This window comes from Sebastes umbrosus, chromosome 4, assembly GCF_015220745.1.
Source record: "Sebastes umbrosus isolate fSebUmb1 chromosome 4, fSebUmb1.pri, whole genome shotgun sequence".
NCBI lineage: Eukaryota > Metazoa > Chordata > Actinopteri > Perciformes > Sebastidae > Sebastes > Sebastes umbrosus.
In genome coordinates this window covers 31213002-31230083 of record NC_051272.1, presented here as the reverse complement: position 1 = coordinate 31230083, position 17082 = coordinate 31213002, and the positions used below count along the sequence as shown (strand labels likewise).

At 45.8% G+C, this 17082-nt stretch overlaps 1 protein-coding gene across 4 annotated transcripts in view; it reads left to right on the top strand.

Moving 5' to 3' along the window:
- The window catches only part of hipk2 (homeodomain interacting protein kinase 2), an 85744-nt gene that overhangs the window by 15153 nt on the left and 53509 nt on the right, over nt 1-17082 (top strand). For all 4 annotated transcript variants that reach the window (XM_037766701.1, XM_037766698.1, XM_037766699.1 and 1 more), the window contains exon 2: nt 4463-5642. In XM_037766701.1, coding sequence (XP_037622629.1) covers nt 4463-5642 — 1180 coding nt within the window. The remainder of the gene's footprint in view (nt 1-4462; nt 5643-17082) is intronic.

The following is a 17082-nucleotide window of genomic DNA, read 5'->3' as shown; positions in this document are numbered from 1 at the left end:
ACTTCTAGGGACTTTTACTTTGAAAAATATCTAAATTAATACCGTAAAAATGTTTGATTTTCAGCCTTGTATGTAGTCGGAGATGTCCTGAAGTCAAATATATCAGTCATTGTCAGAAAAATTATTTATTTAATTTTTTCCAGCAACCCGAAAAATAAAAGAATAAAGACAAATTAGTTGTATTTTCTTTTTAATTTATAAGGGACATGTAACTTATTTTATACTTTCTATAGATGTATTTTTATATACAGTTCCCTTTGTTAACACCTTATTTTGAAAACCATATGTAGTCACACGTGTATACTCCCCGTCAGCTCCGTTCTCTTTATACATCCTTGCTAGCTCCATCGGGGCTGTTTGAATGCATTTAACATAAATGTCAGTATATGGGTGCTCTTCTCTACAGTTGTAGCGTCGGCCCATTTGAGAACAGGGATGTGGGTGAAGGCCGGCTTGACCACACGTTACGACAATACGATAACGTTTCCTGTCCATGACAGAGTTAGCATGCAGCTTTAGCCGTGATGTCCATCTCTACTTTTCCTGGCAATGTGTGAAACCCAAAGTGTTTCCATACTTTACTGGATGTGTAGTGTTTACCACTTTGGATTTAACATGTGAGGGTTCAGGTTGTATCCACGCCGACCCTCCGCCGTTTGCTTTCTCGCTTCGGCTCACAGCGGCTTTGTTTTGGTTATTGAAATGGACAGACTACATCAATAAAAGCGGTAACTTCCTTCTACCTCCGCATAGACTCAAATGAAGCAAATATATCGATGGAAAAAAAAGCGATACATAGGTGAATGTAGGTGAACCTCTATGTTCCTCCAGAAGATTTCCTTTGGGAAAGTTGTCCTGGTGGCCCAATATTTTACTAAGGCACATTACATTGGTGGTCTTTCCTTTAGTTTGTCTTCCGTGTGCATGTGCCAGGGTGTTCAGAAAAGGGATGGAGGGAGGCGACGGCGAGTATAGTGCTCCAACACCCACATGCAAACAGCAGCGAAGGGTGAGATAATGCTTTGTCTAGACAGTCAGAAGTCATTTCATTAGCCAGCGATTTGGCCCAGCACCCCCCTCACCCTCCAGTCCTGCAGACACTGGGATGTCCAGCAAAGAGACAGGGTCATCAGAGCGTCTCCGTCGGTGTCGGTAGCCATTAGGCCTCAGGAAGTAGTCCAAATATATCCAGGCCAGGGAACATCGACCAGACAGACCCGACTGCTGTTTCTGGATAGTCTCCTCTGTGATGGCTGGGGGTATATATTTAAACTTATACTCCTTAAATTCTGATTTATATAAAGCACAGAGCTGTGAGGAGAGGCCTGGGTGAGTTGAATGATAAGCAGGTTTTATATTAAAAGCCTATTTGTAATTACAAAAGGACTACTTGGCAGGTTTGGTGGCGTCTAAAGGCGTCCTCATCAATACTCTTCTGTCATGTTGTCAGCGGAGTATAAATGACGGGTTTAATAAAAGAGAGCAAACAGAAGCGGGTCACAGGCGAGAATGCGAGGGCCACTCGCCGCGGCCCCGCTCTCTCTCCACGCTCTATTCTCCTTCCCACCCTTTCAGTCCATCTCTCGCCCTCGCATGGCATGCAGAACGGCCCTGATCCTCCCAAAAAAAGAAGATTAACAAAGCCCTGACAGAGAAGTAATCTCTCTGAAAACATTGACTCCTACCATTTCAACATGCTGCCTCTAAACAGTGGAAAATGCCTCTCTGGTATGCTTAATTGCAGTATGTGGGACACACAGTCTTCCTTTAGGTATGCTAAATGGAAAGCCTTGGCTACTGAAGGCATTCCAACATTGTAAACGTGCAACAATGGACCTTTACAGTTTTGCACTCGGCATAGGGTTCAGAAATTCAAATAAACTTCAAGAGGACGTTTTCAAGCGAAGGTCTTTTTTGCACCGTGTTGTTTCTGACAACAGTATAGAGGGTTTGGCTGTTCAGATTCGACATCATAAATATGTTTGAACTTCAGTTTGGATGCAGAGTGATTCATGAGGACCGGAGCCGCCTTTCCCAATGAAATATAATTGGTCACATTGTTGCCTGCGTATGTTGTCATGAGATAACATTCCAGCCATTTGACCTCTTACTTTTGCTCCATTTAATTACTTATCTGTGTTCCGCACAGGGCTCAAAACTGCGGCGCTGTTTGTATTCTAACAGCTTTGTGGCAGCTGTGCAGAATTTCTTACCAAGTCTTGAAGATACTCATTTCTAAATATGTTCAGCTTTATTATTTAGAGGCTTTAAGGGGAACATGTGTGGCCTTCAGTTCATTGCACCGTGCAGGCCATGTCAAGCGAACTCTTTGACCATGCACCGTGTTAAAACTGACAGAGAGTCAATGAGTGACTAAAAGATCAGGGTTGAGGAGGAATTCATGTGATGCTAACGCAAAGAGCAGCCAGCCTCGATCTGGCCTTGCACAACCCCTGAGCTATCCGTAATAATCATGCTGGCAGATATGCAACGCAAGGAATTTTCCATAAGAGGAACAAGCCGGCCCTGTGTCCGTCCATCCATCTTTGTGTGTGTCCGTCGGTCTGTGATTATCCCGTCAGGCTCCCCGGTCACACACTGTCGACGCTGCTCCGTGACGCAACCCATCATTCAAATTATTTTTAGCGTAAAGTCCAGGCACAGAGAATCGGTAATCCAAGGAGTGACATCTGGCCTTCAGGGCTTATGTGATTAGCAGAGAGAGCCTTGCCCCTAATAGCCAAGCGGACGATCTTCATTACCTCTCAGGGCTGGTCGTGAAGTGGCTAGGCGTGGGCACTTAAAGCTAAAAAATGTATATGTTCGGAGCACATATGATCGGATATCATATTTTAAGGCTTAAATAAGTATTACATGCTACATGCTACGTCAGCTACTGCAACACCCGCACCAAGCTTACAGTGAGCCCTCTAATGTGCACTGCAGCTTCAATCCCGCAGCATTAGGGCTAAGACCAGATGACCACGCAGATAACGAGTAAGTCCGAGCAAGGCCAGAGGAGCGACTAAAAAAAGGAGGAGGAAGAGAGGTTAGGAGAGTTAAAATAAAACAAATGAGGCAAAGTGGAGTGGAGGGCTGCCAGCTTCCTACTGAATTAATCATCATCACCACTCAAAGGGCTAATAATGACAAAGTGACCAGGCATGTGCCCTCCTCTCCACTTTCTTTCTGTCCGTAGACGAGAGAGCGAGCCCACAATCATGGAAGTCCTCCCATCTTGGGAGGGAAATGCTCCTCTAATTCTCTTTGAGCAGAACAAAACTTCCCAGCTTACAAGATGTCTATTAAACACACAAAAGCAGCATTTTTTTTCCACCCAGCAGCAAACAAAGTTTAAAGGGGGCTGTTTGCATGCATGGATTTTTGTTAGTGTTTGTGTGCGACCGGAGCGTTGTTTGATCGGTTGATCAACAGCGAGGGCCTAATTGTGCGTGGGCGTCGGCACGGCCAGGTGGAAGCTCTTTAGTTTGTTAGCAGTAAACTAATTTGGGGGTTTTACTGGAAACTATTCAAACACAGCGTTACTACAAGTCTCCTATAATCTTCCCTGTGCCGTAATAATCATTTGGATGTTGCAAACACGCCTGTTTGTAAAGCGAGAGATAAAGAAAGGGACTATTTTTGGGCGCTTGTTTGCTTGGAGAAGCTTTTGCTTATTCTGAGGCAGCTCGTTCCCAGGAGTTCAGAGCACAGCCTCGCTGCAGTTTTGCTTTTGTTTTGTTGTCTTCGGGATCTGTGGTTGAGAGGGAGTTCAGCGCCCCTCTCCTGTTCTCATAGCTGCTCGAACAAAATTTCTTCCACCACCTTCCCCTAAAGTGAGTAATTGTGTGCCAATAAATGCAAGGGCTGGGAAATTGCAATCATTCCTTGAGACTTTTTTGTGGGCCTGTTTTTGTGTACGGTTTTGTGTTGCTCCGCTGTCTCTGTGGAGTGTCCCCTGAAAGGATATTCTTTTAGTATTCACTCAGCCTATTTACTTTGCTGCAGATGGGAACAGTGGGGGAAATGGCATTTCCTCAGCATGAACCAGTGGTTTGCATAAGCACTACTCAATCTAAACCTGCTTATCTTCCTGCTAAACATTCTGGCTTTTATTTATGTTATATAACGGTATCAAAAAAAAGCATTGTATTAAATTCCCAGCAGTTTTGATGACGCAGTACTACAGAGAAACAATTTAATGCCAAAGCATCAAATGCTTAATGACATTTTGAAGGTCATTTCACGCTCGTTACTTTACTGTGATGTTAAAGAGTTCAAGAGGTTAACATGCTGACGCATCAGCATCCACGCTTGGTGTTTTAATGACCTGCTCTGACCCGAGCTGTCTTTATTTAAAGCTACTGGCTACCACTCGTGTTTCAGACACTCTCAATTTCCTAACCTCTCACTTTCATCCCTCTTTGCTCCTCCCCTCTGTCCCCCCCTCCTCTTGTCACAGGTATGGCCTCGCAAGTGCAAGTGTTCTCCCCTCACACTCTCCAATCAAGTGCCTTCTTTAGCGTGAAGAAACTGAAGGTGGAGCAGAGTTGCAACTGGGATATGACAGGGTACGGCACACACAGCAAAGTCTACAGCCACAACAGCAGCAAGAACTTGTCGTCCGCCGGTGGCCCCCTCGCCATCAACAGCTCCCTGCAGGTCGCCAGCTCCACCCTGCCCTACGAGCAGGCGCTCATCTTCCCAGCCAGCGCGGGCCACATCGTGGTCGCCTCAGCCAGCAGCACTTCGGGGGCCTTGGGGTCTCTGCTGGGCAGCGGGGGTGGAGGCAGCAACAGCAACAGCAGCGGTGGTGGAGGTGGCGGCGGTGGCAGTGGTGTGGGTGGCGTGGTCGGCGTTCACAACCTGACGCGCCGCAGCACGGTCAGTCTCCTTGACACCTACCAGCGATGCGGGCTTAAACGCAAAAGTGAGGAGCTTGACAACAACAGCAGTGTGCAGATCATTGAGGAGCACGGCCCACCGATGATCCAGAACGGAGCGGCCAGCGGGGCCACGGTGGCTACGGTGGCCACCGCCACCTCCACCGCGACGTCCAAGAACAGCGGATCCAACAGCGAAGGGGACTACCAGCTGGTGCAGCACGAAGTGCTCTGCTCCATGACCAACACCTACGAAGTGCTGGAGTTCTTGGGGCGAGGGACCTTTGGACAGGTGGTGAAGTGCTGGAAGAGGGGCACCAACGAGATCGTGGCGATCAAGATCTTGAAGAACCACCCTTCGTACGCACGGCAAGGTCAGATCGAGGTCAGCATCCTGGCGCGTCTCAGCACGGAGAATGCGGACGACTACAACTTTGTGAGGGCCTACGAGTGCTTCCAGCACAAGAACCACACGTGCCTGGTATTTGAGATGCTGGAGCAGAACCTGTACGACTTCCTCAAGCAGAACAAGTTCAGCCCTCTGCCGCTCAAATACATCCGACCTGTGCTGCAGCAGGTGGCCACAGCGCTAATGAAACTGAAGAGCCTGGGGCTGATCCACGCTGACCTGAAGCCAGAGAACATCATGCTCGTGGACCCGTCTCGACAGCCCTACAGGGTCAAAGTCATTGACTTTGGCTCAGCCAGCCATGTGTCAAAAGCGGTCTGCTCCACTTATCTACAGTCCAGATACTACAGGTAAGAGCTGCAACTTTGATATGATATGATGTTATGTTATGAAATGAAAGACTTTTTATGAAAGGCCGCAGATGCAAAGAGAAAAAAGAGACGTGTCCCTCTGTTTGTTCCTGCTCGCTCTGTTTGGACAATCATTGTGCTTTTCTGCATCTTGTTTGATTTATCCCAGCTTTAATAGGAATGTTTTCCTAGTTGGGCTGATTATTTGGCCAAACACACAGATTTGCTGCCAGCCGTATGAGCTGCTGCCGAAGTCCTCTCTCTTGACTACGATTTCTGCTCTTTCCTGTTAGCTTGTTTACCCCCGTAGTCAACCAATGTGGGATAGAACAGTAAAAACTCAAAAGGCTTGCTGAGTAGCCAGCTGCTTATTGTGTTTAATGTGAAAAAACGAGCAATGTTGTATGTTACTTTGAAGATTAACAAAGGCCTGTTTTGTTCCTCCAAATCTTGGTGAAACTCTGGTGAAGACGCAGGAAATATTTGAAGATGTTTTAGTGTCATCGAGAGGTTCAGGGGACAAGACAGTGTGTTTTCCTGTTTTTCAATAGAGGGTTTTTTGAGAAACTCTCTCATTGAAGAAGGGCACCAATCATGTGCGGTGGGCAGCGTGCCCACAGGCTCCTATTCAGCCCTCTGCTCCCCAGGCCCCCGGACCCTCAGACCCCCATCACCATAGCTAGTTGGCTCCCATTTCCCCCCGGGATAGAGATGAGGGGTCAGCCCGAGTTCTCCTGTAATATGTGCCTGTAATCCACACCAGCGGGCCCTGCATTAGAACCAGATGAGTCTCCAGGAAGGCCCTTTCTTTTCTTTCTCCTCCCCGTACTTCTTAAACAGTCGTGTGTTTAGGTTTCAGCGGAGGCAGTGTTGGGGGGAACTGCGCGAGGAATCAAACAGTGTCCATGTTCCGTACAGAGAGAAGCTTTGTTTTGGGGGCTCAGGCCTGGTGCCTGGGAAGAACAGGTGTGTGTGTGTATGAGCCATGGTACCGCACACATAAACACACCCACACACACATATATACCCATAGACACATGCCAGGTGGTGGCTCTGCAACGGCACTAGTGTCGATTCTGTGGAGAGAAGTTTGTGGATTCTGAGTTCGTTATCTTTACAGTTTATCACTGGCTTTTGAAATGTGCTATTCTGAAGCTCACTGCTTCCTGTTAACCCTCGGAGGCCCGCGGGATGTAGCAGGTTCAGTTTTAGAGCTAGAGTGAAAGTACAGATATCACATGAAACTAGAAGACCTAAGGAATACATTGGTACCATGTCATGCTAACTTGTCAGGAAGGAGGGTAAACAACGCTCCAAATGTAGGCAAGATTTTAGCGAGGAAAAACCTCCATGGCCATTTTCAAAGGGGTCCCCTTGACCTCTGACCTCAAGATATGTGAATGAATACCCACGAGTCTCCCCTTTACAGATATGCCCACTTTACGATAATGACATGCAGTTAAGGGCAAAAAACATGCAGTTTTTTGAATGCAGTATAAATGGGTTATTTCTGCCTACTCTAAAATTATGTGTTTGAGTATTTCTGCATACTGGGGTCCCTAAACAGTCTTTGAATTACATAAATTGGGTATCACTGTAAAGCTGGGACTGTTGTGGATCCAATGAGCTCAACTGTATTCATGTGTGATGATGTTAATCCCCATAGAAGCCATTTCATTGTAGTGAGACCATTTTTTTTTAAAAACTTGACCTCACTGTACAAAATGACCTATTGTGACCTTTAGAATAATCACAGCCTCATGAAACTTTACAGCCACAAACTAGAGACTTAGGGCATTCAGAGGATGGATGACTTTCCTAGCTAGATTGACAATAAGGAGGTTTCTGAGCAGTTTACACAACAGAAGTGCTCGCTATTCAATCGCCGAAAAAATGCAATTCTTTCAGATATCTCCAAAGTTTTTGAAACCAAATCACAGCATGGCTTTTTCTATGGTGTTTCTCAAGGTCTTGGTGTCTTAATGTGGTATTTTGGAGGGATTATTAATCATTTTCATCAATTCTGGAGTCGTAAAAAGTGGTAAAATTTAGCACCACATCTGTGTAACAAATTGTATCAACCCCCAAATTGCTGCAACAACTTATGAGACATAATAGAACATGGGAATGGAACTCATATATTTTGACCATAATGTTCTAAGCCGTTATTAAAATGTATTTTAATTAATTAATTAATTAATTCATGAATTCCTGTTTATTTCTGATTTATGACTAGAACAACTTGACACACAGTGCTGAGCTGCATCTCAAATTCATCTTCAGGTTCCCAGCTTTCAGATGATGTACACCACTTCTATGTGACATCTACTGTTGACCTGCTATCTCCCCCTAAAGACCCCCTCTACCACCCTAAAAAAGACTAAAACAAATCTATTGTGGGTCTCAGAGGATTAAAGGTGGCAAGACTTACAGTAGAGAGAACTTGTGAACAGTAATGGGGATTCAAACTGCTGCATTCACAAGATAAAAAAATATCATTAAGCTCCTGAAGATCCTGATCTGTTATCACACCTGACAGGTGTATTATTTTATCTGAGCTACTGTATAGTGTTTATTGAACTGTATTCTCCCCAACTGTCTCCTAAACCTACACTATGTTAAGATCGCTGTAAGGGAATGGGATTGTTGGTGTCAACAGGGCAGTGCCGTTAGATCAGTTTAAGTAGCTCATCCCGAAGTAAACACCACTAGTAGCCCGTTGTTGCTCCTGGGCTGTAGGTCAACAAGCGGGCCGTAAAATGCTCCTGTTTGTTTTCTCGTGGAGTGACGAGCGGAGGAGAGCGGAGAGATCATCCCTTCATTTCCTCTTGGCAGCGGAGGAGGGGAAAGAAAGGCTGACATTGACCAGAAAATTACCCAGCAGCCACCAAAAACCTTGGTGACCCTGGTTTGAGGCATTGGGAGTGGTATGTGTGTGTGACGGTTTTCTGTACTGTATTAAGTCATGCACGTACAGTATGTCATCAACAAGAGTGTGTTTGCTTTACAGGGTCTCCTTGTGAGGAATGAGGCAAGTCTTACAATTCAATTCAAAGCATGAGCTCATGGGAGACGAGCGCTACGGGTGTCTCGGCATCGCACGCTGTTTGGGCAGCAAACAAACTTGGGCTGCGGGTAGAGTTCACGGCGAGTTCAAAAGCTTAGAGGAGAACATCAAACCATCTTTGATGATTTCAGATGAGGAGATTGCAGGACGGTTTCTGTTTCTGTTCTGCAGACGGTACCTTTTTTTACAGGGTAGAGATTACACACAGGTGGGATTTGCCAGCTCCAACCTGCCGGCTCTGTGTTACTCTATATCCTCCGCAATAGCAAAAACATCCCGTCGTCTGCTTTGACTCTTGTTAAATAAAATATTTGTGTCTCGTCCTTTCTCAACAAGCCCTGTTCTTGCGGTGAAAATGACATGAGATATGACAGGGGAGGAATTGTGAGATCATTTCATATCATGAGAGTGAGGAAACAGTCATTTTAAGCCCAGACATTATACACACTAAGCCATTATCACTCGCTTTTGCTTTCATCCGTTTGTGTGGGAAGTTCACGTCCCTCACATGTGGCTGTTTGCGTTTTGGATGCCATAGATAGCGTCACGTGTGCTGTAAAGAGCCTCGCAAATGACTTATGGATTTTCCACAAGGTTGACTCATGCAAATAAAACACCAGTGTTCAAGGTAAACAAGTGATGTGCTATTTGCAAGAACAGCTCTCAGGGTGCTTAGAGTTTCAACTTTGTTCGCTTCAGTGCTTAGCGAATACAGGCTCATGTAGCTGAGCTCATCTGTCCTTGTCAAACAGGCCTGTCTGTAGCACTTCCACACTCCGGTGTACTTCAGTACAGCCTCCCCATTTGAATATATTATGACTTTAAGCTCTCTGCTACGTTGTCTCTCCGTCCTGTTCTTAATTATTGTTTACGTCCTCATTACATCAACTTGTGACCTAACCCCGGTCCTACTTCTTTTATCCTCCTCTTCCACCCCTGCCACCCTTCTACCCTCTCGCCCATAGCTAATGATGTAACAGGTAAGCCGGGCTAGTCAAGCCTACCCTGCGCCAGATAAAGGGATTATTGTCTTGTCCCAGTTGGGCATGTTTGTCCTATTTATCTCATCAGGTATAGGCCATGAGATGGGTGGAATGCAGTGAGACATTATTTAAGTTTATGTGAAGTTTCCTGAGGCGGTGCAGCTGGCAGGAGCCGGCCTTGTGGTGGCTGCTGGTGGAGAGAGGGAGGTGTAACGTGCAGACGGAGGCAGGGGTGTGAGGAGAACACGCTGTCTGCTGGACTGTACAACGGCCTTGTTATTTAGGTTATGGGATTTCAGTGACTCCAAAGGACTGCTCTGTTTCCATGCCTTTATGTACAGTATATCCAGGAGAGGTCTGCATGGTTATGGAACTGAAGCTGGTGTCTGGTCCACACCTGCAACTTTCAGACATAAATACCAACTGGGTCTAACCGGGGTTCCCAAATTTGAAAGCTGAATCCAAACCAATATTATACTTAAAGGTGCAGTGTGTAGGGTCTGGCGGCATCCAGCAGTGTGGTTGCAGATTGCAACCAACTGAAACTTCTCCATTGTGCTAAGCTCCTGGGAGAACTACAGAGGCCGGCGCAAAAACGTGAAAACTCGAATGGCCCTCTCCAGAGCCGGTGTTCGGTTTGTCTGTTCTAGGCTACTGTAGAAACATGGAGGCCGGGTCCGTGAAGAGGACCCGCTCTGTATGTAGATATACACGGCTCATTCTAAGGTAATGTAAAGCAGGCTGGGAGGAGGTCGCGGTGGTTGGGTGGGTCAAAAAACACCACACTTTCGACCCAGGAGACCGGCATTCATGTCCCGTGTGAAATCAGAAGTCAACGTTGATTTATTTGTCACGTAAGTTACGTACATGTAACTTAGCGTTAAGTAACGCCACTTTCTGAGTTATTTTAAGCCAAACCACGATCTTTTCCTAAACCTAACTAAGTAATTTTCTTGCCTAAATCTAAGGAATTTGTTTGCTGTGAAGACAGAAGTTTATTTTGAAAAGACTATGCATTTAACGAGCGGAAACTGACACGTGTTGCTGGACATTCATAGGAAAACGCACGAAAAATGAGGAATAACTTTTTCGTACGAACTGTTGTTTGAGAATATGTTGCAGAAAAACACAATGATTCTTATTTTCAGGTGATTATACAGTAAAGAAAACATACCATTTCAATATATCCTCCTAAATGCTACACACTGTTCCTTTAAAGGGTCGGTTCATGCAAATCGCAAAAAAATCCTCATCATAGAATGCCTAGACATACACTTAAGGGGTCAGCATACCTCCATGGAAGTGGTCGAATGGTGTCTGAAACCCCGTACCCACACACCTTCCCAACGTCAAAATTTGGGGGGAATGCGTCTGACAATTTCTGTAAATTTAGTAAACCCACAATCACAGCGCCTTTCACGCAGCAACAGGCCAAGGTGTGCAGAGCAGGTGAGAAATTACGCAGAGCTTATAAACCTCTTTATCAAGCTCTCTTTTCATTCTTGTGTGCATGAATGAGTGCAACACTGTGAACGGCTTCCCAGAGAGACACCGTCTGAAAGCGTGCACCATTATCCCCATATTTAAATAATTCATTATCGCGTCTAGCCCCTCTCTTTTCACCCCACCTCTGAGTGCGGCCGTTCGGAACAGCTGTAAACAGCTTTTTTGCCTTCATTTCCACAGTCTCTTTTTCTGTGCACATATACAAAAAGGCTTTCCTCACGGTGGCAGTTTCACAGAGGCTTGCCTAATTTACCACAAGTCAGAGGGAAAGAGAAAGAGACACAGCAATTTCCTCTAGTAATTAAAACATCTTAATATTAACAGCCCGGAAGCTGTATTGCACATACTGCACACATGTCAGCACCTGCCAGCTTTTACCTGCACACATCACAGACTTACATACTTACACGTGTGTTAGAAACCTATATGGCACTGCTGTAGTAGAAGATTTAGCCCATATTAGACATTGTGGGTGAAAGGAAAATGAGTCAACAGCGTCTGAGAGGGAGGAAAGGGCTTGTTGATGTCACCAGCGATCTGAAGTGGCCAGTGTCTGTGTACTCTCAGTGCTCATCAGTGTGAGGCGAAAAAAGGCCTCTGGCAGAAGAGATCTTAATGCATCCAGATGGAAACTTCGCAAAAAAGCTCATGTTATGGAACTCTCCGCACTTTCTACTTTCAGAGTCTGTATCTTTTTATTCATGTTGGCAGTAAAGATGGGTGCAGCTGATGCTACGGCAGTATCTTCCCGACACCGCCGGGCTTATGTCGAAAGCCTTAATAACTGATGAAATATGTATCCGTCTCCATCAGGGGCGGCGCAGTCGCCTGCTCGCTGCTGAGGCGGCTGGAGTGTAAGACGAGCCCCTGCCCCACCTGTCTATCTGTCTCTCGATCTGTTGTTAGCGTTGCACAACCAGACAGACAGGGCAGGCGTTCCAGCACATTTACCCTGCCTCCGTGCGAAAACATCAAGGGGTGTTTTAATGAATGAGGTTGCTATTAGTTACTGTTCTGCGAAGCGTGTTTTAAAGTGTGTGTGTGTGTGTGACAGAGAGGTAGGTAAACGCCACGCAGGATCGGGTTGCCACAGAGGGAAGATGGATTAGAAAAGGACGGAAAGGCAGATTCGCTCGGTGGCGGCGGAGCTGTTAATAGTGCAGGTGTTGTTTATGCGAAGATCCTCGAGAAAAGTATCTTGAACGGGAAGGGGAACGGGGGAGAAGAGGGTAGAGGGACGGAGGCGGGGGTGTGGAGAAGGTCGTTGTTTTGCATTCCTCACCAGCACCTGGAACAGCGCTCTTCCCACGACCCCCCCAAGCCATGGTAGATTATTACTAATGCAGATGAGCTTTCATTAAGTTCAGCCTGACTGGGTGGCTGCTGCGGCGCGTTGTGACTATGTTTTTTTGCTGACTTTAACGTTCTTTATATTTCCAGCTCGTGACCACTCAGGGCCTGGGCCACCGTGTTGTTGCTGACAGTAGATGTTGAAATCATCGACTATTATCAGGAATACTAAAAAAGACCCCAAGAATGATAATTACTGCTCCCTGTATTCACTAGTGTGCTGCTTTTTTATGACAGTCACAACCCTTTAGTATGCATGACAGAATCCTAATAACCTGTTTCTCATTTATCATTTGCCTCTGGGTAGCTCTTCCATGTGTCTCCACAGAGCAAGCCGGCAAGCAGGAGACATGTAGCAGCTAGGCTAATTAACTACCAGTAGTCAAGCATATGCATCAGAACATATACAGTAGTCAACCGCTAGCAGTCATTTTCGGAGGATAATGAATGAGAATTATTTAGGAAAAAGTGAACTTGGCCACCTAGCTCACGGATACACCTATCAATGCAGGCTGCCCCGGGTGTGTGTGTGTGTGTGTGTGTGTGTGTGTGGCACTGCTGTGATAAGACGGAGCTCTCTGAGTTCCACCACATCGTTTCATCCCGGCTACTTGTCTTTGTTCTCCCTCACAGTTCAATTTCCATACATTTCCCAGGATATTAAGCTGACGGAAATTAAGCCGCCTTGATAAAACGCAGCGAGCCGCCCACTTAAGCTCAGCGAGGCTGCAATCTGTCTGCTCTATATTGATTGGCTTATTTGAAACATAGGAACACCTAAGCTTTTTCGGGGTGGTTAGCAAATGTTGGGCAGCAGCAGCACACGAGCAGGAACTTGTTCAACCGTACAGGTGTTTGTAGAGTTTGCTGGCGTGACACACCGCGGGCTAACGGGGGAAAATCAAGTGGAGGGTCATTAAAATGTCCAGACTCAACTGTAGGGTTACGGCCGCAGAACAATGGGATTTTTTTTTTCTCACTATGAGTCTGAAAATCATTAACTGGACAGGTGAAATTTCTCCCAGCGGTAGTCGTATATTAATTTCCCTCCTCGCCACAGATTTGTCTTTCTTTTCCGGAGTCAAGCGCCGGTGGGTTGGCAGGGTGATGGCTGCCATCAGCGGCTGACTGGCACAGGTGCCCCCGGGTCTAAATAAATCATGAGGCCTCCTGCTGATCCCCCCCCGCCCCCCTCCTTCCATCATTCCTGTATGCCCGCCATCCCTCCGCAGGGAGCTCCAGAACGAGGGTAGCCCCCACCACTGCGAGCTCCTTCCCGCCCTCCTTCCCCTTTCTCTTCTTTCCCACCTCCCCTCACCTTCCCCTTTCCTTCACTTCACCCCCCCCGCCCCCCTTTCACCTCTTCCATCCACTTGCATGAATATTTAAAAGCTAGCACCAGGGTGGAAAATATGCAGCAAGGGCAATGAAGACTTGAAGAGGAAAAAAAAAAAGAAATGTTCATTTTGGGACCCTGAATTTCCCTTCTCAGGTCATGGGAGTATTGGAGAAATTCAGAGTGGTCCAATTACTGAGGGCGAGAGTTATAAAGATGGAGAAAAACACAACAGTCAGAAAGAGAGCCAGACACAGAGGGCAGGAGAGACGCAGAGAGAGAGAGAGAAAGAGATTGATCCGAGCTGTAGCTGTCCAGCTGGGGAGAGGATTGGGGGGATTGGGGAGGCCCGGCAGGGACCTGCAATTGGCTCCATGCTGGCCGTGTGTGTGTATGTGTGTGTGTGTGTGTGTTGGGACTGACTGCCACTTTGACAGAGAATGCCTGGTGTGCAGAGGCCCATGCAGGCTCCCATGAAGTTTTCAACAGAACAAAACAGATGCATTTGTTTTCTCAATTGGAGGAATTTGCTAATGTGCATATACAAGGGTAAATAGTTTGGCTAATTTGCGGCAGGCAAGTGGGCAGAGCTCCCCGTCGCTCGGCCAGCCAGCTGGGGCCCCTGTGTAGGAGAGAAAAAGAGGCTTTGATGACCCCCCCCTACAATCTCCCGTTTCTCTCTCTCTCTTCATTTAGTATCATCCCTGACTCAACACAATAACTTGATTTTTCCTCTAACTGCCGTTTTAACGATTTTATCTGCTTTTGCTTTTATGTCCCCCCCACCTCTCCCTTTTTAAATGTGTTCATCGTGTTTGATAGAAGACGTGCGACGACGGGCCCGGTTAAACATAGCTCATGTTCATGGTGACAGTTGTCGCTCTATAAAAATGTTGCTATTTTTCATTGCAGAAGGCAGAATTAAATGAGGCTCTGTTCTTACCGCACACGGGGCTATTTTCAGCGCCGCTCGTGAAGTCGTAAAAGCGACGTCGCCATGTGACTTTTAGATTCCAATTATTAACGCCTCGCTTTGTTCACATTTGCGGTCGTCAGTTTCAGATATAGGATCATGCAGGGATGTTTTATAAAAGATAGTTTGCTTTAGTTAAGAGGGGAATCTGCAAAGAAAAAGACATGGCAAAGAAAGAAAATAGTATTTCAGGTTTGTAGATGCATAATACAGTCCTGGTTTACAGGAAGTTTTTTAACCGTTTAAAGAAATGCATGGGTCAACAAAAGGGAAGTTTAGGACATGACATTTATCAACACAAAGGATCTGATGTAGCTCTCTGTTATCATTGTGCAGTAGTCTGGGGGTGAAGCCTTTTCATAGCAATCTCAAATGGACGTCAGGCATCGTCATTCTTTTATTGACCTTGTGTCTCGGTGAACTCCTCACATACGGACGTCTCAGGGGTTTTCTGAGGATGAGCCGGAGGAGCTTTTCATAGAAATTGCTTTTTTGGAAATATAAAGGCCACTCAAGATTCTGTTCAAGCGCTATGCGAGTCATAAAACAGGTCTGAAGCAAATCCTATTTCACCCAGTGCTTGATAAATAATTTAAAATGACTAATAGTGCCTTGTGACAGAGAATGTATCGCTGTGGTGTATCAGATTGCGGCGGTTTCGGGCCCGAGGCGTAATTTGTTTGGAAAAATAATTACTCCTGAATTGGATCCTGGTTAAATATTAAAAGGGTTAGCATTAGGAATGGGGCAGCATCCAAGGGTGTTTGAGTCTACTTGTGTGCAAACCCGTTGCTTTAGACATCACTACTGCAGACATGCTGTCACAAATGGGTGGAAAAACTGCTCTATTTATTTTTATATTCAAACTGTTACATTGCTAAATTTCACACAAAAAAAACAGCAATGCAAACTAATGAACTTCTCCTATGTGCTCTTTATTTGCCACCAAGCTTTGAAGACTAATCCCAGTGTTTTATGAGCAGGGAGCGTCAGATTGTCTGTTGAGTTCAGCTGGTTATTGAGTGCACAAGCTGGGAGGCACCAAAGAGCATTAAGACGCTATATATCAGCCTGCCGGAGGAAACCGAAAAGAAAAAAAAGATGTTCTAGTGAGATTGTAGATAAGAAAAAGAAGAAAAAGCAGAAATACTACAATAATAAAATAGAAGAGAAAAAAAGAAGAACAATAGGCAAATGAATCACTGTAAATGTGAACGGTATAGCTGCTCAACCGTTCCAGGCAATTTGGCGTGTGTGTGTAACTGGTTGATTAAACACAGAGGTTATGTCCCGTCCCGCTACACACAACCTGTTCACATCCTCAAATGTGGCCGCCCGCATACAGTAAACGCACGCAATGTGGCAACGGGTTTGCCCCGACCGGAGAGCTGAGCGAACGCGGCAATCTCAGTGTGTGTTATCAGCATGAACTGGACCATAACTCACATCACCCCTTTAAACACAGCAGGGACGTCAGGGAGGCAGCAACACACCGCCGCACAGTCTTTCATTACAGCTAGAATCTACTGTATATATCATCAAACAGATGGCTTCTCTTTAAACAAGGACAGTGTTGTTGTATAGAGGTGAAGGAGTCTCAGCGCGTCAGCCAACTTGAAGCTCAAACCGGTGCAGGACAAATGAGTCAGGGTCTGGAAAGATGAGATCTTATGAAGAGCTCCTGCTATAACTGTGTGGTCACTACGGGTGGGGAAAAAAATTCACCTATGTATCACAATTTTTTGTATTACGATTTTGAAATTGATTTTTTAATGCCAGAATCGATATATTTGCTTCATTTGAGTCTATGTGGAGGTAGAAGGAAGTTACCGCTTTTATTGTTGTAGTCTGAGTAACGTGACGTCATATCCGTTCCGTATCTGTAACACTACACATATGTAACTACACATCCAGTAAAGTATGGAAACACTTTGGGTTTCACACATTGCAGGAAAAGCAGAGCTAGACATCACGGCTAGAGCTGCATGCTAAAAAACATTATCGTATTATCGTCACTCTCATCTCCGTGGTCAGATGGGCCGACGCTACAACTGTAGAGCACCCATTTACTGACATTTATGTTAAATGCATTCAAACGGCCCCGATGGAGCTGACAATGCATGTATAAAGAGAACGGAGCTGACGGCAGAGCTAGAGACCACCTTGGAGAAGTATACATGTGTGACTATGTCCGGTTTTCAAAATAAGATGTTAACAAAGGGAAC